This window comes from Caretta caretta, chromosome 5, assembly GCF_965140235.1.
Source record: "Caretta caretta isolate rCarCar2 chromosome 5, rCarCar1.hap1, whole genome shotgun sequence".
NCBI classification, from domain to species: Eukaryota; Metazoa; Chordata; order Testudines; family Cheloniidae; genus Caretta; species Caretta caretta.
In genome coordinates this window covers 93,284,216-93,311,704 of record NC_134210.1, presented here as the reverse complement: position 1 = coordinate 93,311,704, position 27,489 = coordinate 93,284,216, and the positions used below count along the sequence as shown (strand labels likewise).

General features: G+C 40.3%; 1 protein-coding gene across 2 annotated transcripts in view; it reads right to left on the bottom strand.

Annotated features, from left to right (window-relative positions):
• Positions 1 to 5,126: 5,126 nt before the first annotated feature.
• The window catches only part of FRMD3 (FERM domain containing 3), a 219,218-nt gene continuing 196,855 nt past the window's right edge, over positions 5,127 to 27,489 (bottom strand). For both annotated transcript variants that reach the window (XM_048849947.2, XM_075128687.1), the window contains exon 14: positions 5,127 to 8,667. In XM_048849947.2, the coding sequence (XP_048705904.1) occupies positions 8,069 to 8,667 (599 nt within the window). In that variant the 3' untranslated portion in view covers positions 5,127 to 8,068. The remainder of the gene's footprint in view (positions 8,668 to 27,489) is intronic.

The following is a 27,489-nucleotide window of genomic DNA, read 5'->3' as shown; positions in this document are numbered from 1 at the left end:
TCCCCACATCTGTACCCTAGAGTTCAGAGTGGGGGAGGAACCTTGACAACACTATACTCTGAAATTTAAGTACAATATTTATATTCCAATTTTATAATTATATGGTAAAAAGGAGAAAGTAAGCCATTTTTCAGTAATAGTGTGCTCTGATACTTTTGTATTCTTATGTCTGATTTTGAAAGCAGGTAGTTTAAGTGAGGTGAAACTTGGGAGCATGCAAGACAAATCAGAGTCCTGAAAGGGATACAGTAGTCTGGAAAGGTTGAGAGCTACTGCACTAGGCTAGCTCTGATCCATTGTCAGCATTCCACTAGTTTGGCTTCAACTCATCACAGCTGGCTCCAAACAGATGCTGGAGTTAAAGACTCTGGATTGGAACCTCTCCCCAGAACAAAGTGAGACCTCAGAGTTCTCACTCTCACTTTATCTTTCCACATACACGCATTCACACAAAATAAGTTTAACACAGTTCCTACCAGACAACAAAGAAATACAAAATCAAACAACCGGATGCACCATAAAAAATAAATAAAGCACCACTTTAGCAGATGTAAATTATACCCTGCATCAGTAGGAACCCCCCCTCAATTTTACCATTTTACCCCTCAGATGAGCCAAAGAGCTGAATATACAAATTCACCTGGCAGCTGCTAGGAACACACCCAGAATTTTCCCTTTTCATTTTGTGGGAGCCAAAAAAGCCATGCACTCCCAGCCTGGCTTCCATTTGTAATGTGATTTATTTCTGTGAAAGGTGCTATGTAAATGCTGAGTAATAATTATTATTAAATTTCAAATTTGCTAACTTTTTATACCCTTTTTTAAATCTCATTAGCCATGATTAGCTCTCATGTTTTGAGAACTGTCTTTTGAAGTTTCTTATGATTGATTTTGTTGATCATTCTACTCAGATGGTGAGGCCAGAGGGGGTCTGATGACTCTGCAATGACACATTTCTATGCAGAGCAACATAACCACCAAAAATTCAGCAGCGTAAAGTAATCCAGTCATCATTGAGAAGCAGGAAAGAAGCCACATCAGCGGACACAAATCTTTGAAGCAGATGTTCCTAGTCTTTCTGCCAACCCTGGTGGGTGCTGGATGGGCAAGGTAAGTTAAATCTTCTCAATTATCTAGCCATATGTACAAACTTCAAAAATGAGCCTATTATTATCTATAAAATCATGTTTGCTATAATTGGGCATTTTTAGGGTGTTCATAGGAATGGTGAGTATAAATGTAAGTAGATTTATAGAAAACAACATTTTATATCCTACCAATGACACACAGGAAATGATTGAACATGTTTTACTAACCTGGGTGACTTACTGGTTCTGTCACAGTAGTTCAGAGAAAAGGGTTTAGAGGAACAGTTAATTTTAATGCAAGCAGTATGCTTTCAAAATTGGCTGTTTCAATGTAAGGGCTGCTTTTCAGAATGTGACCAAAGAGGTAAAAAAGATATTTCACTGTGTATGAATTATCGAGCATTTAACCTGCCTCTGCCAGGGAGCTGTAATAATGCAGCTGAACAAAAATATGTATCCATGGCTCTTTAAAAGGACCATTTCAAAAGATGAAGTTAATTATGAGCTCATAATTATGATGATTGGGTATTGTTTAAGAACACTTTATTAGGTAACAAAAAAAGGCATAATTTGACAGTCATGAAAGAAAGTGACCACCATTAAAAACCATCCTGGTGAAGAGAGGAAAAGAAACCAGCACCAAAAATAATTATAAACTTTTATTATAGACAGAGCTGTTAGTGTCACCTATAGTTAAGGTTTCCATAATAAGACACTGTTTTCAGTTACTTAGAATTTTGTCTCTCTTTAGCAGTTTGGGCTGGAATTTTCTATCCTGGGTGACTGTCTCAGGCTGTATTTTTTGGGAAGTTTAAGATAAAATGGTTCTGCCATTTCTGAAAAAGGGATTTGGGAAAATTGTGTGTTTAAAAAATTCTTAAAATTGTTTAACTGAAAGCTGTAGCACACCTTTGCTTTGGAGCAATGAATTGAAATTTGCCAGAGGGATCAGTCTGGTGTCAGGCATGTGCCTTTTGCTGTCACTGTGAAAATTCACTCACATTTGACCAAGTTATGAGCCATGAAAAATCAAATTGCACATGCTCAGTTAAGATTTGTGGGTGGCTAAGTTCTCCAAAGCTTTCATCTGCACTGAGAATGCTCCAATCTATGAAGCTCCTATGTGCCAACTAGACTAAGTTTTTGTCCTCCGCACAGTCATTGAATCTTCTCCATCCCAAGACTACAGGTGCTGAGCAGCATTTACCGTTATTGCTGTTCCAGATTGCTATGGGCCTGGGCACCAGAACTGAGAGCAGAAAGACTGTCTCCTATGCTCTCAATGTACCCCTCTGCTGGCACTGAGACAGCCTGGAGGAGGAATCCTCATGACTTGAATGCAGAGAGGGTGAGGAACTGGGGCAGGAGGAAGAGATTGCAGGGGGAAGAGGACAGCAGAGAGTGAGGGGTATAGGATTAGAGGGGTTTGAAAGCCACTAGGAAAATGTGTGTCTCCTTCTTTTCTGATGTTTTGGTCCACATAGAGGATAACAACCTACTACTGCTACCAATGACTGCATTACTTCAAGTGGCAGAGGTCAGTGCTACTTTAGTGCTTAGGAGCCCTAATCTCCCCACCCCAGCCCCACACTAGGCGCTGTACAAACACAGAACATATTCACTGTTTCATCAACAAGTTATTGGACTCAATATTCATTTATATAGTAGAGAATAATAATTTTTTCCACTGTAGAAATGTCTAGTGAAACTATATGGCCTGTGTTATGCAGGAAATCAGATAAGATTATCATAATGGCCTTAAAATCTATGAATTTCCAATAGGTCACTGAATAACTTACTAGCTAGCAAAAAAAACGAGGAGTCTTTGTGGCACCTTAGAGACTAACAAATTTATTTGGGCATAAGCTTTCGTGGGCAAGAACCCACTTCATCAGATGTATGAAGTAAAAGATACAGGATTAGGTATAAATACATGAGAGGATGTGGGTTGCTTTACCAAGTTTTAGGTCAGTCTAAAGAGATTAATCAGTTAACAGCAGGATACCAAGGGAGGATAAATAACTTTTGAAGTGGTAAGAGAGTGGCCTATTACAGACAGTTGAAAAGAAGGTGTGAGTAACAGTAAGGAGAAATTACTATTGGGGAAATTAAGTTTAGGTTTTGTCATGACCCAACTACTCCCAGCCTTTTTTCTGGCCTAATCTGATGGTATCTAGTTTGCACTTGGTAAAGCAACCAAGTTTTCTTAGGTCACTGTTTACTTCCTTTCTGCATTGTATTATCTGCTGTATAGAGATAACAGATAAAGGACCTCTCTCTACATAGAAAATGAAAGCTAAAGTGAGAGAGATCAGAATGCCACAAATATACAATGTGTCTTATTCATGTTTTATTTTGGAGTATTTTAATTAGCCCATAAATTATGGACAGTGTTTTCATCCCTTCTCCCTGTCCTCTCCCCCCGAGTGAAAACAGAGATCCCGTTTTCCTTTATTATGATGCAGTAGTATTGACAGGATTGATTATGACAAGCTGACTGTATGTTACAAAAAAAAAGACTTATTGTTAAAAATTACACCATAGTTTTAAATTCAGGTCATTCTACGTCTCTATGCATCATTTGAAAGGACAGAGAGCAGCATAATTCTCCATGAGGGAGCTCTGCAGCATTTAGGACAGATTGTGGCCCCTTACAGTAGTGTACAATGGAATAATCCCACTGACTTTATCTGGCCAAGGTGATTGCCATTAAGCTATCTTGAAAAAAATCAAACACAAAGGAGACTGCTTCAAAGACTAAGATGGGGTTCCTATAAGGATCTGCAGGAGAGGGGTAAATCCCGCTGAGGAATGACTGGACCAGTCACTGGCCTTTGTAGAGCTAAGGAATGAAAAATTGCTAAACACAAGAATGTGGACCATTGTCTCTGCTGTCAACAGGGCCATTAACAGCTGCAATGGCTGAAGTAGACACAGGGAGATCACTCAGACATTTCTTGAAAGCTGACATGAGAAAGTCCAAATACGCTGGTGCAAACAGGACAGGCAGTGACGTTCTTGGAGTCACACAAAGCTGATGAGATCCTCAAAATCCTACTGCAGTTTCCCATACTTTTGGGAGCAGAGACTCGCTTTACCAATCCTACCATGTGTCTTTAAAGGTCTACACACCTTAGTTTATTCAGAGTTTGTGCTATTTCCGCCCCCCAGTTAGTCCTTTACACACACTTATTTTGGGAAATGGTCATGCAGAACTTCATAATACAATACTTTATCCCCTTCATGCTTTGATGAGTAGTAAACAATTTTGAAATTTAAAGTACTGTATCCTCATTCTCATTGGCATCTGAGTTAGCTCCTATTACCAGGAATGGGGCAATTCACAACTTAGAATTATTGTTTCAGACTCTCTGCAAACTCATTTTTAACTGGAACTAATAAAACATATTTGTTAACTTCCCAAAATTATTGCTTTTACTCTGAATGCTGAACAAATTTTCTGGGAGGATACACGGTATTCTTCATATGTTACAAAAAAGTTGAGTCCCTGCTTAAGTGCATAACTCAACACTACCTTAGCTGCAGAGTTGCAACTAGCAGCTCCATAACTGGGTACGTAGTGGCTTTCTATACAGAATACAAACATACATATGTAGAAATACGGTATAAGTCAACCGAACCTGGTTGGGTTTAGTGTGTGGATGCTGGGTGTTGTATGTGGCTCAAACTAGATGATGTGGTGTTCCCTTCCTGCCTTAAACTGCGTGTCTTTATAACACTCTTCGAATGTTCAGAAATACAACAAAAGTCCAAACTAAATATGAAAATTGTTTTACATCAAAAATATCTTCTTTTAAAGACTGAGACATACTGTATACAACAGTTACTAAAACATAGATAGAAAACATCAATTTCAAACAGTCCCACATTCTGTACCATTTCATAGGACAGCACAGTCCTGAAAAAGTACATTGTGAACACTACATTTTGTTTGTACAGGATTAATATGAATTTAGGTTGATATCCAACACTAAGAAACATTCCTTTATCATAAGAAGTGCCATCATTGCAGAGTGCTTTTTTTCCCAGTGTATTTTTATTAGGGATTCCTGCCATCATATCAACATACAAAACAATCAGGATATTGACAGAGAAATGTGAAATGCACTGTACAAAGATAAGGCTTGAGTTACAGGTACATTTTTCCCCCCAGGTCTTTTGTATTTCAATGAAATAAACCCATTTTTAATTCTTCCCAGAGTAGCATTTATAAATATTAGACAAACCACAAAATAGATTTCAAGTACATAACATTTTACCATATATCCAAGCACAGACACTTACACAATACTGTACCTACAAATTCTTCATAATCCAACTCTGTCATAGTCAGCACTAAATACAAGATTGTTTCTACATGTGCGGATATGTATATGCCATACTGTGTGTTTGTGTATTACACACAGTGTGTGTATATTATACAAAGTTCCAGCCCTTTAAAGTCCCAAGTCTTATGTCGTAAAATGGTATATGTTACAAGAACTCTATGTTTCTCAGTGGAATTCAGTTTATAGACCAGAAAAGCTCCTGCATGGTGGGAGGAACTTTAAAGGCCAGGGCTGTATACGCATACAGTAAAATATACACACACAGTCTCTCTCTTGCATTCAATCTACATATCTCCTTATTGCACTATCAGTTCTCTGAGGTAATCTTTTCCTCATGCAACTTAACCATTTTCTGATAGAGTTAAATCAAACAAAACAACTGCTCCTGTTTCTGGAGCTCTATGAATTTACATAGACAAAACTACACTTTAGAACACAGCGCCTAACTTTTTATAATAAAAGGACTTAATAGGATCCAGCATGGAACCCTGCCCCTGTATTCTAGCAGACTGCCAGCTTTCATAACTATCACCACCTAGAATCCCTCAGCTGACATCTTTGTGTAGGAAATCATTTGTATGAATAATATCCTGTTAAGGGCAAATGTCTACTTTAGTTCACTCTCAAAAGTTCTATTAGGCTGGATAATTCTTGTTTAAGGGGAACAGATCGTTTAGCTGGATGTTACGCAAGATGAAATACACACAAGACGACTAATCAATAGTGATGGTCATTGGGACCAAGCTAGTGACGAAAGAGTTAGAAGAGAGGGGACTAAATGGTTCTACGTAGTCTTTGTTCATTGGGAAATGGGGAAACAACCCAAATGGTCACAATGGAGAAGAACAATTCCTAAGAGCTATGATTGTTTTATCCTTTTAGAGGTGTCAAATAAGAAAAAGGAGAAAAATTCCCCTGTTGGAAATTTCATACTGATCATTTGCAAAGATTTAGAGGAAACAGCGTTGCAATTCCCATTGTCAAGCATAAATGATTCTGAAGTATATGAATTACCGTTACAATATGTATGTACAATATGACAGACTCAAATATCTCTTATTGAAAAAAATCTCTTTATAAAGTACACAGACATTATGAGGTGAAGTTGCAGCCAGTACATAGGCAAAACTTCCACTGGCTTTAATGGGAGTATTATGGCTGAAGGATCACGCCTAATGATTTTGATTTAAAAAACAATCCTCTAAGATGATGTTCCAGTTTACAAAATACAATTTCCTATTTTCTGTAGCATTTGGATTGGGATGGGGGTATCCTACTGATCTTTCTAAATGCTTATGAGGTTTTATGTATATTCTCTACACAATATTGGGAGCAAATCCTTAGCACATTAAAGTAACAATGAACCTCATTGACTGGAGTCCTATCAATAGGGAAATAGTACGAGTACAATGCCACACATACATGGTAAAACAATCAGCATGCACAGGAAGTAAAAACACATTAAATGATGATTCTCCGGGATGCGTTTCACAGAATAGTGACAAAAGAAATAAAGAACCAACATATTTCTCTTAAAAATATTTTGACCTTTTATTATGATTCAGTAGAATATCTGCATCTCAACTGTACAATCTAATGCCTTGATTTTTAAAGTATTGTATACTGTTTATTCTCTAGCCATTTAAAAAAGTAGGTTACTTATCTACCAATATAGCTAGACATTTCTGATACTTACTATCTCTTCATCTTTCCATGTTATGTACAATAATCTACATTTAGTCCAAAGATCCATCACCTTCTGGCAAAACTTACTTACACTGTCTTGTAAAAATTTACCACTGATTGAAGTGTAAGATGACAACACACAGATGAAGGTGGACTATCATTGTCTCAATGATATTCACCACCTTTAGCTTTAGAACTGTGCCATTAAAAACTTACTTGAGGATTTTGTGTCATTTCATCTCCCCTCACCAGTCCCCCCCGCACTTGAATAAACTTTCTGTGTTCTACAAACTGCAGGCCATCTTTTATAGAGTTATAATAAACGCATTGTCCATCCAAAATATTTTAAAAACAAACCATTGGTAAAACATTAAAAAATCCCCTACAGGCCCTTGTGCATTAATTTTACCAACCTGTACACTTAAATGACTTCAGAAGTCATCTTTTGCTAAAAATTTACCAAAATATTTTCAACACATAAAAATATTTAAAAAAACAAAAACAAAAAACAAACCAAGAAACAAAAACCGAGCATAATAAACATTGCTTGTATAGGCATTGGTTAGAAAAGATTGTTACACCACTAAGGAGTATATTCAAAAACATTTCCCTCTCGATTTTACTATCATTGAGATTCAGAATGTCATGGCTTGTAATGTTACAGATAATGAACCCTAGTACTATCCAGTCTTGTATGATGCAAGAGATGATCAGGAACTCAACACTGAAATAAAAATAAGACCTCTTCTTGGTTATTTAAAGGCCACCAGATAAGCCTATAACTAAAGCAACTGTTTATGAAAAGTAAATGTTAGATCTTGAACAGTCTGTAATGGATTGAAAATGAAGATAGCTACCTGCTGATGGCCTCATGGGCATTATGAGAAGCTAATGCTAACTAAAATTTTGAATATAGCCCTTAGTTGTATCATATTTCTTTAACATTTAAGAGTTTCCCAGCATGTCACGAATGAAGTTTATTTTACAAGCTATCCACTGCCTAAGAGGACAGTAATATTCAATGTGAAATTGCTGAAACTCTGGCGTCTGACGGATTTCATGAAGAAAGGAGATATCAAGGTCCGACTCCAAGAGGACAAGGAGGAGTGGAAACACAAACAACAACAGTCCAAGACCTACAAAAAGAAGCCTGGAGAAACTCTTCACGAAGGCATTTACCTGCATGTTGCCCATTACAAAGTCATAACTGCACCTAAGTGCTCTACGGGCTTCTTTCAGCTCCTCTTCCTCAGCAACCAAAAATGCATTTTCATCCGCTTCCAGTTCCTCAAATGAATCTGTATCTTCTCTCTCATTCTCTGCTCTTGATGGGGTGTCAAAGAGCATGTCAATCTCATCATCATCAACTGGGGTGGGCAGCAAGCTGGCACTTGGGTTGTACACCAGTTCTGAGATGGTTAGAGGTTCCTCTTTGATCTTCTCTTCCTCTTCAATGGTGAGATCTACACTCTCCCCAACATCCTTAGCAGGGGAATTAGATACCACAGGTACGGAGATTTCATCTTCCTTAGGCAGCTGGATACCTAAAGAAGGGAGATAAAAAGGACTCAATTTCTGATGTTGGACAAATTCATCCTTTCAGTAGGATCTTGTATAAGAAATTGTACAAACGAAATGTTCTTTCAGAACATAGTGGTGGCAGGAGGATTCCACAATCACTTGCTTATAACTTGATTACTGAAATTGGTAAAGTTTTAGTACTGTATAGTTGTGGCTGGCTTAGATTAAATATGACATTCCCTTTTTAAATTCCACCTATTCTGCAGAAGAGGAGGAGTGTCTTTTAAAGGAACTCAATCCTCTGAAACTTGAGGCCCGATTACCTTTTAATCTTAGCATACAATTAAGGCCATTAATATTTGTGGTTAACTTCAGCATATGGCAAGCAAAAGAGATAATTTTCTACTAGAAGGCAGACTTCCAATCATCCAATTCCTGTTTTTACTATACAAACAGGTGTTACTAGGATGCAGCTAGGAAAATGTAGCTTCACCCTTCATTTGAAATGGGAGAGACAGGAAAGTGATAGGATAACACCTAGAGGTTGGGAAATTTAATCCCTACCATTCAACCACAGGTATCATGACATCAAGACAGGTTATTATAAATTCTTGTCAAGAGGAGACCATGTGAAAGGAGAAGAGGGACTACACAATAGGAGATATGGATGGAAGTGAATGGATACCCTGGGTCCTGATAGGAATCTCTCTCTCCCATGTCTGTCTCCTTCCTTTGTTGTCCCTCTCTCGTCTACACTCCCTCCTTGTTATTGGTCTCATTTCCCACTCCTTGATGCTTCTCTCTTTTCCAGCCCTCCTCCCTCACACTAAATCTTCCTTATTCTCACCACTCTGTGCCTTTTTCTTCCTTTCTTTTGTTCTCGAGTTTTCCATCTCCCCAATGCCCTGAAGTCTCTCCCTTCACTTTCTTCTCTGCTCCTAACCCACTAGGTTTCCTCCAATATGACACTATATTCTCTTTAGTTGGCACTGACAAGGATTCCTGCTTCTGATGTACTTAAAACATTTTTTGCTGTTAGTTTTTGTGTCTTTTGCTAGTTGATATTCGTATTCTTTTTTGGCCTGCCTAATTATACTTTTACACTTGGCTTACCAGAGTTATGCTCCTTTCTATTTTCCTTACAAGGATCAGACTTACAATTTTTAAAGGATGTCTTTTGGCCTCTGATTGCCCCTTTTACTCGGTTTAGCCATGGTGGCTTTTTTATTTTTGTGGTCCTCTATTTTTTTTTAAATTTTAATTTTGAGTACACATTTAGTTTGAGCCTGTATTATGGTCTTCTTAAATAGTTTCCAAGCAGTTTGCAGGCACTTCACTCTTATGAGTGTTCCTTTTAATTTCTGTTTAACTAGCTTCCTAATTTTTGTGTAGTTCCTGTTTGAAGTTAAATGCTACTGTTTTGGGTTTGTTTGGTTCCCCCACACTCCAGTGATGTTAAATTTAACTACATTATGTTGCTAATACCGAGCAGTTCAGGTACATTCTCCTGTTGTACAATATCCTGTGGTCCACTTAGGACTAAATCAAGAATTACCTCTCCCTTTTTGGGTTCCAGGACTAGCTGCTCCAAGAAGCAGTCATTTATGGTGGCTATAAATTTTATTTCTGCATCCGATCCTGAAGTGTCATGTACCCAATCAATATGGGGGTACCTGAAATCCCCCCATTACTGGGTTTTCTGTTTCTGTAGTCTCTCTAACCTTCCTGAGCATTTCAATCACCATCTCCATCCTACTCATAAATACTTATATTGTCAATGGGTGAAAAACATTGATTCCCCCATGCAAGTTAGACAGCTGAACGTCCATCTTTCCCTGGTTTGTGAATCGCTCTGGGGCTTAGGTGGGAAATACGTGTCCAGATGCCTAGAGTGAGATGGCAGTGCACATGCCCTGAGGCCGGAATTTAGGCGTCTACAGGGTTCAGTGGGGGTTTTGTGCTTTGCAGTGGTCCTGGAACTGAAACAGGGACTTAGACACTCAACTCCCTTTGTGCATCCAGGCCTTAAAGCTTTACAAATGATTAATAAAGCCTTGCAACAACCCTGGGAGGTACACAGGTGCATCCATCTTCGGAGGACAAAACCAAACACAAAGAGATTAAGTGACTTGCCCAAAGTAACCCCAGAACCTCATGTCAGAGCTGTAATTAGAATCCAGATCAGCTGACTCCCAGTACTTTGCTTAAAGCAAAAGCCTAGGTACCAGTAGAAACAAAGGCCCTAAGCCACCGTTACAGTTTTAATATAAAATGAGAGTAATGCCATGGAGGACCACAGCCAGATGCTACATGACAAAAGCGAGGTATAAAATAATAAGATGCATGGCCATTAATTACTGGATAATGAGAAATAAAATGAAAGCTGTTTCTCCAGTGCCACGTGTACTAGACCTGCAAAGTCTTTCAGTGTTAACAAAAGTGGCGATCAAAGTAGAGCTCCGTCATAGGACAACAGATATAAAACCAAATGTAAAATGAATACACACGAGCCCTTGCTTAACCTCTCCAGGAAAGATGTGAAACTCTGGGTTCTGCCACAGAGATGTGTGACTACTTTGTAACCATATAAAACAGGGCAGGGACTGAAAAACAATAATCCTAGTTAAAAAGACAGCCACAGTACAGCCAGTTGTGCAGACGAGATCATTCTGAATAGGTGTTCACTACTTCAGTTTTAAAATGTAGCTGCATTATTGCTCAAATGACCAATTATATTAAAAATTATTCGACTCAGAAATCAGGGGCCTTCTCACTTTTTTTGAGGGTGGGGGGAGGTCAGTATACATTTTTCTTGTAGTTACACTGTAAAGCATTACTAAACCAGCTTATGGAGACTGCTGGTGTTTCTGTATATATTATGTTTTCTCTAGTTGACTAGCTAGCTAAAGAAGACCACTATCATTCCATTTGTCTATGATCATTAAGACACCACCCAACATGCACAGTCTATCAAGGACTGTTGCACCAGCCAGAGTGGCCATGGCTGATGGCTTCACACCAGGCTTCGTGTAGTGAAGTTCCCAGATTCAGTCAATCCTAGGTCATGAGCCTTGTAATTGATTTTTGACCATCTCAGCACAGATGTCCTTACACTGGTATGAGAACACTAATACCTTCTTAACATAATTCCTATAACACAGGGGACAACTGCAACTGCTCCAAAGCAAGGTCACCCTCATTTGTGCCTCTGAGCCATCTCCCCCTCCCCATGGTGAATTCCAGTGTGCATAATATGCATAGAGAACACATACAAGGAAGATCATATTAGTATGATTAACATTGTTCTCATCTCAGACATCTAGCAAACTTCATTTGGCTTGCTGGTAACATGCCGGAAGAAGGCAGCAGAGTAAATTCCTTCAGCTCATGATTTTCTGAGAGGTAGCATGAAGCGTTAAGACATGAGAATGGAATGGCAGGTCCCAGTTACACAGCGCTATTATTTAGTTTGAGCTAATTATTTAGGAGAAAGGCTATCAAGGGGACCACTCATGAAAAAGCCAAACCAATTAGGGCTATCAATTTACGTTATCCACAGTCATTCACTAATATGGTACTTAAGATATTATACATTATCCTCAACTTCAGCAAAAGAAAAATAGGGCATTCGCATGTTGGCAGTGGGCAGAAGATTTTTCTGAACGTCAAACAGGAATTCTGAATAAAACAGCTACAGCATAATCCAATGCTGCATGTCATGAGTAAATGTCCTATGTTGAGTTCTCACCATAAATATAAGCTTCAGCAGTTATCCCCTGTAAATGTGGGATTATGGCTAGAAAAGTGATCTTGTAAACATGTCAGTGTTCTACATTTATTCTCTGTATCAAGTGCCCTTAGTTTGCAAGTCAAAAGGGGGCTATTTTTTCCACTACCTTGCATATCATGTTGTCCTTTATAGTGGTGCAAAAGCCTATCAAATCAGAACGGTAGTGCTATACACCTGCTTGGGACAAGTGTAAATTACTGCAGGTGGTGTCTGGCAATGAAGAATACAGGCCAGTGTTTCTAACTGCCAGGTCGATCTGAAAAATAAAAAACTAAAACAATCTCTTCTCTTTTTTCCTTCACACTCAGCACTTACAAGAACATTTGTGGAATCAAGGATTCTGGAAACTTGCATTGTCCACTTATTTCAAGTTAAATTTCCAGTCCTAGTAAAGTAGAGTAGTATATATTTTGGGGTTCATTACAGTTTGATAGAGTCGTGTCATGACATGGCATCATACCATAAGTGCCATGCCATTATGGCAGAACATGATTCAAAATGTTGAGATTTTATAAAATTATATGAGAACACACTGTCAAGATACAGCAATGCAAACTTTTTGACATTATGCCACAACAAATTTTCCAGCAGAGTTTACATCATCTTAGAAGTTGGCCCCTTTGTTAGTGTTTGGATATATTTCAAGAGCATTTGAATTGAAGGTTAACTAAAATGATGAGCCCATGTTAAAAGAAAATCCCTAAGACTTTAAGATCCTGGTGAAAGAGAGATGAAAAACCCGAAAGTAATCTTGGAGACTATTTAATTTAGTCTGTCATACCTGGGAATCTTTTGCACTTACTCGTGTCTGAACCCTATTTTCTCTTCAACCCTATTCAGTCAGGGAGGATACATTATTTAATAAAGTTTTCTGGGAGTTTACAGTCTACTGTTTTTTCAATACTAGTTAAGGTGGGTTTGTTTTTTTTTTACTGTGCATATTTGGACTAAAAAAAGAATCTCTGGGTTGAATATTAAATTACATTCTGAAAGCACTGCTTCTTTCATTCATGCTTTGTGTACTTTATAGGCACTTACAGTCCATAGATAAAGATCCTTTCGTACATATTATTTGCATCAGATCACTTTAGAATGGCATCTTTTATCTTCTATATTGTATCTCTATACCAAAGGTTTGCAACAGTTTGGGGCAATTGTACCAGTTTCACAGAATAAAATCTTACTGAACCAGTCAGGACCCAATTCCTCCCTTCAGCTATGTACTCTATACTCCAAAACAAGTTGGGATGGCTCTAAACCTCATTTCCACAACTGCAGATTAAAACATGAACAGTTGCATAAGAGGCAAACAAACACTACAGCAGGAGTACACTGTGCACCAGGACCGAGCTGGTCCCCTGGCATAACTTTCACCAGCTATTAATGGCCCAAAACCATCAGCTGAAGATTAAGTAGGGTCTAGAGGAGCCCCAGCTCCATTATATTTCCAGTTAATATAGATTCTTTATAGTGACCTAGAAAAATGTAGTGCATCTTAGTGAAACTTCTGCTTTAGGTGACTGGATATATTGTACAGCTTTACATACCAACTGGGGGGGAAAAATGGTGGGTAGGTGGGTGGTTTTTGTCTGTAGTAAAAAAAATTACATGAGGAGGAATGTTAGTTCTGACAATACGCTCAAAAGTAAAACTAAATCACGCAGAAATTTCAAAATGACACAAAGTAAAACAATTAAACCTGAGATAAGGCAGGTTCTTCCCCCCATCTCCTTTCTTCATCCTGCAAGTTTTTAGATAGGAAAGGAGATACTTCCTTGTGCATACATTATTAGTGCAGAGGAGTTATCAGCTACAAGTAATAACATCCACTCTACTACTGACTAACGTAGAAATACAGGGCATTTGCATGTTTTCAGTAAGAATGAAATTCACCTGTGCAAGCCCACCACAGCACTTAAGCCTCAGAGCAATACTGTGTTGAGATAGTGAATACAATTATCATGGAGTGGGGGCCTTCACAATCCCGTGTGGCGGAGGAGTTGTCTGGCTTGCTTAGACCATAGTGAAGCATGGCAGTATGGGTGAGTTGGGCGATTACTGGGATCCCTTATCTCAAACTTCCTTTACAATTGGTTGGAGTAGCATAGCAGCCGCATGGGAACTCCACCGCTGCCCCTGTGTTGTGGTCTCCGGGTTGAAAGTGAGTGGACTTCATCTCAAGCCTGCATTAATTTTGTACTTGGGGTTTATGTGCACTCTGGCTTTATTCAAGTGAAATGAATTTCACTCTGAAGAAGAGCTCAAGCTTTCATATCTACCTTGCATAATTAGCCAGCTGCCTGCTTTCCTGCTGGTAATTCCAATTTGTTTTAGTTGTACTGTAAAGCTAACTAAAATACCATTGCAGTTGCCAACTTTCACAGCAATAATAAAACTAGCCTCTGACAAGAAGTGCAGGCAGGCAGGGATTTCTGCCTGACTATAACTGATGCTGCAGTTCTCACTGCAGCCACCGGAGGCTGCTGCAGGCTTTGGACAGAGGCCCAGGGCTCTGCTTTCTGTGTCCTGCAGAGACACCCTTTTGCTCCACTGAGAGTGCTGCTGCCTGTGCCTAGGAGGCAACCAAAGAAGCAGGGAGTTGTGTTTGGGTCAGCAGAGGCCGTTCTCACCCATCCTCCCCGTCTGTCCAGCATTAAGTGGGGTGAGGGAAGCAAAGCAGAGCAAGCCATAGAAAAGGGATCCCAGGAGTATGTTTCTCCCCTCCCTCCAGCCTCTAGGAATTCAGCTCCTGCCTAGCTGCCGTGTCCCAGAATTGACTGAAGTGCAATAAGTAAACAAACAGTATCACAAAAAGAGATATTATATAAAACGGGACTTGAGTCTGACTACATCTATTTTACGGTTAAAGTTTTTTACTTCCATGGAATTCGTCCTGATGTACATCAATATCAAGCCCATTATTTTTCAACTGCACCCCATTAATTAATACATTGAATAAACCTTCAATTATTGCAAAATAAAGAAATCCAAAAAAACACTGGGGTTCAATTACATGAAAAAAATGGCATGGATTGGCAGTTCAACCCGGTCAGTTGTAATTAGTGAAATATCAGAGATAAGCTAAGAATAGTCATTATTGTATTTCAGCTATCATTCAAAAGGTCCCTAACTACTCTTTCTAGGGCTGTTTTGTTGTGTCTAAACTTATCATAGGTTTATATCTTTTTTTCTTTCCTGAAAGGCTGCAGGAGTAAAATTCCACTTGCTAGCAAAAATGAATAATTCACACTTAAATATACAGCATGTTAAATAATTTATCCAGTGGACCTCATTCATCTTTTGATCTGATCCTTTTTCCAGCTCTCAGTAGTTCCTCTTTCTCTCCACCCCATTGAAGTAGTATTCTGTTAACAACAATATATTCTGCTTCCATCAGAATGATCTATTTTTAGAATGACAAACTACAAAGAAAACTGGACACCAGACTTCTCTGAAAGGAGTCCAACAAGCAGCTGAGTATATTAGAATGAAACTTACCAGCACTTCTAGCTATGATCCTTGACCCATGCCTCAGCAAGCGAATACACACATCTTTGCTACAGTGGTTAACCATATGCAAATGAATACTTTTCCTGGTTTGGATTTTTACCAGACATTTCACCATACTGACTATTATATTTTCTATCACAGCCTTGTTAAACTACCACCCATACCGGCTCTGACCTTTCACTAAGTTTCCACTGTGTTTAAAGGACTGAAGCCAGTTGCTCAGAACGAATCAAATGACAGGCTTCTAACATGGCCAATAAAAATATCCCACTAGGGAACAGAAGAGGAGGTTATTTTTAAATATTTCCAACTGTCTCATAATGTATAATGCAATATCTTCAATACCATCTTTCTCACTTAGCAGTTGCTAATAAAACAGCTGAATTACACACAAATATAAAAATATGTAATACACTACAACATAGCAAGGTGAAACAACAGGCCATAAAAAAGACACACAAAGTATCTGGACAAAATGACACTATAATCCTTATTTTAAAAAAAAATTAAATTCAGCCGTCAGAGTTGCACAACCAATGTTATCTGTGGGTGCATTTGTAATTATCTAGGGCTAGATCCCTAGCCCATGCATGGGACTTAAAGCTGCTCTCACCAGGAAGCTGAGTATTCCTCCTGCATGGGGAGGAAGGTTATAAAGGTATTCTACATTTCAAGGTTTGGGACTTAGATTCCTCAGCTAAGGTCAAAGTCTGACCTGTCCTGTGCCCTGGAATAGGTGGGAGAAGAACAGAAAAGTGCAACTGGGAAAGTGCATCTCCCTTTAGAGATGTGCTCCAGTTCTCGATGGTGGACAAAACCAGAGGATGTTCACATCCATCAGAAAGGTGTTGCTCTAGAAAGCACATTGCATTCACCGGTTCGCAAAAGATATGCTGGGTCACTAAACAGACTTAACCCATATGTGCTTATAATTCATAACTAGTTCAACTGGAAAATGGAATAAAACCGTATACATAGTGCCATCCTGACAGTTGTACTGGCAGTCCTTGCTGGTGCCAATGAAGTGACATGTCTCTTTCCACTCTAAATACACAAGAGCAAACCTTTTGTCTTTATTCATAAACAGGACAGCATCCCAAACTGACAGCATGCTTATCTCATGAAAGGAGAGTCCCAGGCCAGCCTGGCTGTAAAGTGCTTCAAGGATGTTGGGTGAGCAATACACTACAAGACATGAGAGTATCCTGTTAATTAAGTCTAGGCTCTAGAATGCATGTCATGATTTTATTTTATATGTATACATTTGTTTCCAGTACTTCTACTTGCTATTACTTGAATTCTGTGCTTTGTTAAATAAATTTATACTGGATTTCACTGTAAACATATGTAAGTGCTGTGTGTTAAGCGGAACAGTGATCTGAGGTGAAACTGGTAAGCTGAGATGTACTGTTTCTTTAGAAGCAGAGGATCTGTGAATACTGCGAATGTTCAGTGGACCAGGGCCTGGACACTCCAGGAGATGCTCAGAAGGTTCACGGGTTGGCATGTGCCAATTGCTACCTGTAGAGTGGCAGCAGGGCCTGCGAGGCTAGAGGGGAGCGCTTGTGTAGCCCGTGACCAGTGCAGCTGGGGAGCTGACCCAAAGCAGGCACAAAGTTTCCTCACACGAAGGGCAGGTGGTAGCAAGGTGCCTCACAACCCTGGGTATCCCGGGAAACATAACAATATGATGTTCAAAACAAATGCAGAGAATATCTTAAAGGTCAGAATTCACAATTGTGTTCTGAGGGAATCCTGGCACAGCTGCTAATTGCCTCTAAAGGACATTAATCAGTATATTTTTGTAGGTTTTTCAGAGGGAATGTGGGGGAACATTTGTTATTTTTGCATTGACAGAACAATTTATGCTTGCAGAACTGGATGTTTCTGTCATGGGTGATTAAACCTCCAGTTTTGTTTGATTTGAAGTTAGAGGACTGTAAATTTGAAAAGCTCATGAAAAACAAATTATGCATTCTATTACATGTAGATCCACTAGGGGACTTCAGAAAGAAATGTTTAAGATTCAGTACCAAGATAAGTAAAGGCAGACACTTCAAGTCACGCACGATGGACTTGGCTCCACAAATGAGAGAAATATCTCAACATTCAAAAATAACTGAGCAATTAGCAAGAAATTAAATTACAGGTAAATTGAGTAAAAGATGCCTATTATGTTTACAGGAATTTGCAAGAAAACTAGAAAACCTGCCTCCAATCTGTAGCAATCTCAAAATGGAATTATTTAATTTTAAAAAGCCACAGAGCCTTGATGCCCTGCTGCCTGCTCAACCCTGTTTTGTACAGCAGGTATAATCAGCATTCAGAAGTACTATTCTGCTAATTTTAAGATCAAAGGCAGTTTGTTTCTACAATGCAAGATATTTAACGTTTTTCTCACCATCTGATATACAGAAATCTGTGTTGTATTTTATATTCAACTGGAATGATTTTAAGAATGCAAATGCATAATTGTACATATGTTTAATAGGTGATGTGCAGTTCTAACCTGAAGTAATGATTTAGCAATAAAAATATCTTTTAAAAATAAAATTGTGTGATATAACTCTGTTCCGTGCACTGAAAAAAGAAAAGTGGACTAGGTTAGAAGTAGTACAGAATCCTTACTGCACAAAGGATCTTTCTGAACTTTAAAGATTGCATTAAACCCCCATACTAAAGGCCATGGACTGTTATTTTGTGTTTTTAGTAACCTGTTTTAAAACATCAAAATTGTTATGCAAAAGTGGCCAAATATTTAAAGTTGTGTGCCTAAGAGATATGCATAAGATTTCCATGTGTACCTGCTGGATGCAGGAAGTTCGTATTTTGACATACAAACTTGGATTGGCAAATGTAAAATGGGTAACAACTGTAAGCACCTGAGTGTGTGTATAGTTACATATATGGGTGTGCAGGTGCAGGTTTCAAGTGAAATATCAAGAAAGAAAGAATTACAGGTAAAGCATACCATCTGTACAGGTTTCTCACTCAAAGACTGAGCTGCTTGAGGGATTTGTCAAAATAAAGCAAAGCAATAGCAACACACAAATCTAGGCCAATGCCCAACATTACTAAGAGAGGTAGCCGTGTTAGTCTGCATCCACAAAAACAATGAGGAGTCTGGGAACACCTTAAAGACTAAAAAAATGTATTTGGGCATAAGCTTTCTAAGCTATTATTAAGTAAAAATGTATATCCAATTGTATACTCACTATATATCTATCTTTTATTTAGATAGGTAAAGGTACGTACAGAGAGCAGGATAAGATATCTCCAAACACAAAAAGAGGCACATACACAGACCCCGTCAGTCCCAGAGGATATATTCTCAGAAAAAATATGTCCCAAATGTGGCCAACTCAAATAGAACAAAGGTAAAAAAGCACAGAACTCTCTGTGGAGGAAGCGCTTGGGAAGCTGACTTTGGGAATTAGTTCTGCAGTGCCAAGAATCAGAAGGGCTCTTTCCTGGAGCCAACTCTCAATACTAAGGCATAGTAAAAGTGTGCAGAGATTCATGCATAAATCTTCAATTGAAAAGGACTTGAAGCTAACAATTAAAGCTACTCTGCTTCAGACTGTTTGACATATGATCCGCAGCCCTCCATAGGTCAAAGCAGTAATAAATACAATGTCTTAAAATAGTTCCTCAGTCATTTAGATGTGGATTTTAAAACAGTGCCGACTGAATTAGTGTCAATTAAAACAAAAAGTTGGGTGGACTTCCTAAAGTCTTAGTCTACTCCAAATAAGGTATGACGGACCTTTGGCTGTCAAGCTGGTGGAAAAGGACCTCAAGGGGATGGGCATGAGAGCAAGAAAATGTTCAGAAGTGGCAGACTGAAGTGGAGATCCATCCCAACTTTAGAAGGAATTCCGGGTGAGACAAGAGCACCATCCTTTTTTGTTGTAAAACTTGACATAAGGTAGAAAGTCATTAAAAAGACTCAAGGTTGCTCACTCAATTGGCGAACTAAAGTCACTGCTACCAGCAGAATAACCTTCCATGTAAGAAACTTGAGCTCACATGTATCAAGTGGCTTAAATGGCACTTTCATCAGTTTGTCAGAACCACATTCATATCCCATGACTCAGGGGGCTTTCAAATGCGTCAAGCCCTGCTTAACCGGGTGACTAAGGGATCCAGAGACACTGGTCTACTTTTGCTAGTTCCCGACAGGCAAAATAACAGCTGAATAAACAAAGAGAATTAGGTTTTATTATAGACACAGAAAAAGAGAGCAACCTAGCAGGTTTTGTGGGGGTACTGTGCTGGTGTTCACTTGGGTCCAGCAGGCCTAGAGAGCAGGACATGGCTTAACAGTCTCATAACATTAGGATGGCCCTGCCAGGCAATCTGAGGGGCTGGCGGCCTCCACCGTCCTCTGGTACTTCCTGGGATCCTCCAGTGTCCGGGGGCATAGAGACGAGTAGGGGGAACTGGGCCCTCCCTTTCCACCAGTCCCAACCCAGGGCCAAATGGGGAACAGGTTAAGATAGTCTCAGTCCCCGCTTGCTGGTACAAAAGACCAGCCTCCGCGGGGCCACTGCCTAACTCCCCTGTTCTCTCTTCATGTTTGTGGCATGTCCCAGCACTCATTTTCCCTCCCAGTTTCAGTAATTCAGACAGTCAGTTGTCCAGCTCAGTGCCCAGTTGCGCTCTCATCAGGAAGAACAGGGGTAGAAAGAGGACCCAGGCCCTTGGCGTCCCAGCTGGGTCTTACCCACAGTCCAGATCCTTCCCAGGTAGATCCCTCTGTTCCAGAAGCTAAAGCCTGGCTGCCTTCCTGCAGACAGTCTCAGAGTCCCCTTTTAAGCAGGTCCTCCATTTGGAGCATGCTCTGCTGCTGCTGAGGGGAAAGGCCTTCTTGGCCTAATAGTGCTCCACAATTCCCTTAGCCTCAGTGTGGGTCTGTAAACCCCATCACAGGCACCTAAAGAGATCCACATGGGCCCATTTGCCCCACATTGAAAATCTTTTTCCTGGTCCATAATACAGGGACTCAACTTAGGCTTCTGCTTCAAGGATCAATTGTTTAAAGCACTCCAAATCAGCTTATTGTATGGACAGGTGTTTCTGAGGAGTGCCTCTAGAAATGTCCTTGAGCACTCCTCTCAGAGTTTCATGGCTCTGGATGACATCTCCAAGCATATCTGACACTCACGCTTGTAATGCTCATCTCCATAGAGAGGTCACGCTCACCTACGAGGGACATCTTGTACTTATAGTCACACTTTTTGAAATTACTGTGCTCCCTTCCTCCTTCTGCCTCATAGCCAGGGAGAACAACATTGCTGTATGTTTCATTTCTAGAAAGCAAGACTCCGGATCCACGCTGAGAACCGTACAAATCTAAGAACGCTTTAGGCAGAGTCAATATGGATCGGGGGATTAATCGATCTGGAAAGCCTGGAACATGACAAGTACTTATTATTTTTCTTCAGAAAAATACTCCAAAGCTGGCACTGAATTTTTTTTTTTCCAGAGTTCCTAACACACTGGAGTCTTGAGAACGCTGATCGCTAAGGCTTTGTCTACACTACCACTTTTGTTGGTAAAACTTCTGACGGCCAGAGGTGTGAGGAAAAAAAAAACACTCCTGAGGACACAAGTTTCATTGGCAAAAGCACCGGTGTGGACAGTGCTATGTTGGCAGGAGAGGCTCTTGTGCCAACATAGCTAATGCTGCTTGTTGGGGGTGGTTTCATTATTCCGGCAAGAGAGCTTTCTCTTGCCGGCAAAGAGCGGCTACACAGGACACGTTACTGCAGCACAGCTGTAGCGGTACAGCTGTGCAGTTCGTAGGGTAGCCATAGCCTAAGAAATGCACCAAAGTGCCACGTAACTTGTGACAGACTAAAAGTGTTAAGGCTACGATGCTAAAGCATTAAAAAAGGTGCTCTGAGGATACCAATGAAGCATACCAGATCAGCCCAGAGGCAGTAGGAGGTCATGGATTCTGAAAAGGATTCTACTTCTGTGATCACCAAGCCAATAGTGCAGAAGAACAGACAGGCCAGTAAAAACTGAACATTTATTCAAGCAAAGATACCTGAGATGCTGTCACTGGACGAGCCGGACACCTGCAGAGAGCTCCTTCCCTGACCAGGGTTGAGAAAGAACCTGCTAGGAGGTTCCAGGAACTGAGACAGTGGAAGCTGGAGTGTGACTGGGAGGGTGTGAAAGGTTTAATTGTCTCACGTTTAACTCCCATGGCCTCAGAGAATAAAAACTGTGAGTTAGGGGAGTTCTGCCCTATCGTGCACTGGGAGTTGGAGACTCAACATTGAGACTCCTGAGAGGACAGTATCTTTAAAGAAAAATATTTTCCATTAACTGTAAATAGAAAGACATTAACCTTCATTTCTATCATATCACCAGGGAAACTGTCCTGATAATTAGTGCCATCTCCCAGCACATTTCTTAAACAAATCTACTCGTTTCTCTAGGGGTTTGCATTCATCTCTCTCTCATCTTGTCAGACTTTTCAAAGTTTCAGGTTGCTCAGCAATATAAACAGGCACCTGTTACTAGTCTGAAAAATGCAGGAGTACTGTCATTTTAAAAACTTTCAGGGATGGGGGGGAAGGGACATAATTAAGGTATAATGTTGAAATGAGATTGTGGCCTGCCCAGGACACATTGGGACAGGCTGGGTGGGAGAGGTGCTGACAATGTCCCTCTCAAGGCAGTTCTCCTATGAAGACTAGGCCAGATTTTAAAGCTGTCCTCCTTAAACTGTGAATGTGACCTAGTAGTTTTGTTAAAATGTTTTAATGGTATGAAGACAAAGATGTAGAGCTTCAGAAAAAGGGTGTTTCCCACTCTCCCTCTTAGCAGAACCATTGCTTTTAATTATAGCTGTTGACCACTTAGACTGTGTCTGTATGAATCAGCACTCTGTCCAGTGGTTCTCACGCACTTGTTGTTACAATGCATTGATTGAGAATGATCTTTTGAATGCTCAAGACACATGGGAGTGCAAAATCTGACACCTGGAACAGGAAGGGGCAAGGAGGTCCTTGCCAACTTAAAAAAAATTAAACAAAGTATTAGAGATACATTTCCATCTCAATTCTGTTACTCATAGGCAGAGTTTTATCATTTTCCCTGAAGACATTCTAGTCAGTGTGACTAAGTACGAAGAATATTATCCTTATACTTGTAGCTCTTCCAGCACTGATCTGGTAAACCATCCACAAGAAAAAATGGTTACCTACCTTACATAACTGTTGTTCTTCGAGATGTGTTGCTCATGTCCATTCCATTCCAGGTGTGCTTGTGCCCATGTGCACGGCCGGAGATTTTTGCCTTAGCGGTATCTGTAGGGTCAGCTGTAGCGCCCTCTTAAGTGCCGCGCTCATGCATCCGTATATCAGGGGCGCTGGCCCTACGCCCTCTCAGTTCCTTCTTGCTGGCAACTCCAACAGGGCAGGAGGGCGGGTAATGGAATGGACATGAGCAACACATCTCAAAGAACAACAGTTACTAAAGGTAGGTAACTGTTTTTTCTTCTTTGAGTGCTTGCTCGTGTCATTTCCATTCTAGGTGACTCACAAGCAGTATCCCTGGAGGTTGGCTCAGAGTTCATGGTAGTGCGGCTTGCAACACTGCTCTACTGAAGCGAGCATTGTCTTGGGCTTGCTGGGTAAGTGCATAATGAGACGTAAACATGTGGACAGATGACCAGGTAGTGGCCCTGCAGATATCCTGAATCGACACCTGGGCCAGGTAGGCTGCCAACAAAGCCTGATCGCTAGTCAAGTGGGCGGTCACGGTTGCTGGTGGAGGCACTTGTGATGAGATCCCCCTGGGGTGCCACCTGCAACTGCGGTACCACTGAGCCCCCTGACCCACCAGCCTGGGCTCCCTCTCACACTGTACTGCTGTGGAAAGCTTCAAAGCCCTCCAGCCTGTACTTTTACCAGAATTCATACAGGTAGGGACACACCCAGCTGCAGTTACACGCAGGCTCTCTACCAGCTTCCCAGCCTGGGACCCCAGAGCAGTACCATCCTGCCCTGGTCAAATCTGGTCAGTATATGGGTTTAATACCCAGTCCGCCTCTCCCTCAATGTGAAGAAAACAACGCACACGTGAGTGAACCAAGCAGAGATATTCCGCAAGCACTCCGGTCAAAGCTCACTAGTTAAGATTAAAACATAAAATAACTAACTACTAACTAACTACTGTAAAACTATTTACAAGGCCTTAAGGCTTGAAGACTGAAGTAGAAGAACTGCTAACCCTTGGAAGGAAAGAGAAAGGCGCTCCGACTACCCACCATGGGCAGTAAGAAGGAACTGAGAGGGCGTAGAGCTGGCAGTGCCTAATATACTGATGGATGAGCGCGGCACACAAGAGGGTGCCACAACCAACCCTACAGATACCGCTTAGGCAAAGATATACGATGGCCCTGCACGTGGGCACGCACCTCTACAATGGAATCGACGTGAGCAAGCACTCGAAGAAGAATATAATTTTGAAACTTTGGGGCTTAAGATAGAGCAACCAGTTCTGCATCTGGGTGTTCAAACTGGCATCAGGTCATCTCAACCTGATATTTGAATGATTATTTGCAAATTTAAGTGCCCACATGACGAACTGGGCACCAAACTTTGAAAATTCGGATCTGCTTGTTTGTTCTAAACAGAAATGCTTTATTATTTACTTTTAAAACTTCTCTAACTGACAGAACAGTAATTTTTATGGCATCATCAAAGTCTATTGGCTTTTGCCTGCACTGCAATGGACTGCCATGACCTCTTGTCCAGTCAGAACACCCTTCCTTCTGTATTATTCATGCTTTGGCCTCGGAGAAAACTAGCAATACCACACAGCATTACTGAACAACTTGTGTATTTATGGAAGAGAATTTCATTTTACAAGCAAGTCTACACAATGTGCTTAGATTTTTAGAAATGACATTAGATAGGTTAGAATGATGGGGATTTATTTTTAGTCCCTACATTCTGTTTGTTTTCTCTTCTGAAACAATTCTCCTACGCACAAACAAATAGGATATTTTGAACAACTTCAGACCTACACAAAGTTTCTTGTGCTGGAGTTCACTCTGATGTCTTTGTTACCTAGCAACTTTCAAATAATTGGCATGAAATTTACCTCATTGCCTGGCAGTTTCTGTCAAGTAATTTAGTTTCATACTTCTCATAGACTTGACCAACTTGTGAATTAATCTCTCGGGCAATTTTTGGAAGCAAAGGGATATTTTCAAGGAGCTCATTAAAATGGCAACACAAGAAACCACCAACTCACTGCATATTGGGCAACTCATTCAGCTACCATGTATAAGGTTGATTGAAATTCAGGGACAAGCAAGAGGTGCTTGGCTAACAGGTGAAATATTGACAGTGCTAATACTGGTCTGGGAGTCAAGAAACGTGGTTTTTACTGCTGGCTCTGCTACCAATCAACCATGTGAACACAGACAAGTCATGTAACTGCTCTGGGACTCTGTTTCCCCATCTGTGTAAAGAAACTACTAATGCTTACCCCTGTTCATAAGACTGACACAAGCACCTCTGTAGTCACACCCTACACACTATTGTAATAATCTTTGTACAAAATATGCCTTGTGAGGTACCATCTGAAAACTAATAACTCACTACTAATTAATATTTTTGCATGATGTAAGCACACAGTGGGTATTAAGAGTTATGAATATATGCTAAAATTATGACTAAAGTGTGTTTAAAGTAGGCATGCAGGGAGAGTTGGTAAATAGGTTTGCCTTAGAAAAAGAAATGTGTATTTGATTCTCTGACCACCCCAGTCTTCAGACAAAAACAATGAAGTAAACAAACCTATTAAGCTAACAAGTGGAGGAAGAAAGAGCACAGAGCTTCCTTCTCCACCGGAGAACATAGGAATGGCCATCCTGGATCAGACCAAAAGTTCATCTAGCTCAGTATCCTGTCTTTCGACAGTGGCCAATGCCAGGTGCTCCAGGGGGAATGAACAGAATAGGTAATCAAGTGATCCATCCCCTATTGCCCATTCCCAGCTTCTGGCAAACAGAGGCTAGGGACACCATCCCTGCTCATCCTGGCTATCCTCCATGAATTTATCCCGTTCTTTTGAACCCTGTTATAGTCTTGGCTTTCACAACATCCTCTGGCAAAGAGTTCCACCCGTTAACTGTGCATTGTGTGAAGAAATACTTCCTTTTGTTTGTTTTAAATCTGCTGCCTAGTAATTTCATTCAATGACCCCTAGTTCTTGTGTTATAAGTAGTAAATAATACTTCCTTATTTACTTTCTTCACACCAGTCACGATTTTATAGACCTGCGGTTCTCAAACTGTGGGTCAGGACCCCAAAGTGGGTCGCAACCCCATTTTAATGGGGTTTCCAGGGCCAGCATTAGACTTGCTGGGACCCAGGGCTGAAGCTGAAGCCCAAACTTTACCCACACCTGGGCTGGCGGGGCTCAGACTGCAGCCCCCTGTCCCTCCACCTGAGACAGCGGGACTTAGTCTCCACCTCCCTCCTGGGGTCATGTAGTAACTTTGTTGTCAGAAGGGGGTTGCAGTGCAATGAAGATTGCGAACTCCTGTTATAGACCTCTGTCATATCCCCCTTTAGTTATCTCTTTTCCAAGTTGAAAAATCCCAATCTTATTAATCTCTCCTCATGAGGTTGCCTTCCTCACAGCTTAAATGAACTTTACTTTGAGGGGTAACTCTCAGAAGAATCCCTATAAAGATGGGAGGGCTGACCCTTAAGTGAATTGAATTACCTGAATATATACAATATTAAATGAAATGTTTATATACAATATTACTGTATTATAAAAAAAAGTGTACTGAATGAGATCTTTTCTGAAAGCTGATAGCACACTGTTAATTAATATAATTGTGAAATGCCTGTATTAACACTATATGAGGATATATGGATACTTAATGATACTATTTATTAAAGTATGTGGCCAAACAGGGAGAAATGGGTTCCCTGCCAGACAGGAGAGAAGGCAGCTATTTACCTGTCTCCTGTGTAAAGTAAGCATGGTGGAAGCAAAACAATAGAAGCCCCATTTACATAGAAATGAGCAAAGGACTGGGAAGTTCACAAGAAGAGAAGAAAAGCATGAGGTCATCCTGACTCTTGAAAAGAAGTCACTGAACCTTGGAAGATATAAGAAAAGACAGAAGCCATCTTTGGCCTCCATCATGAGGCAGAAACAAGGGAGTGGAGTTTGTACAAGCTGAGAAAGATGGGTCCTTCAATTTGGGGTGTGGGGTGAGGGTCTAAAATCTCTGGAAACTGAATATGGTTGAGAAATCTGTCTAGGTAAAGATCTTTCACCTAGGAAGACAAGGAAAGACAGCACCTTGTACTTCTGTGGAAGGTTCTGACTGAGGGAAAGTCAGCCATGGCTGGGAAGAAGGAAGATTCGTGAGAGAAACCATCTTGAATAGTCCATACCTTGCCAGATTAAGGTTTAGACTTTTAAATGCATGTTTTCACTTTTATTTGCTTGCAACCCTTTCTACCTTTATTCCTTTTACTTGGCATCACTTAAC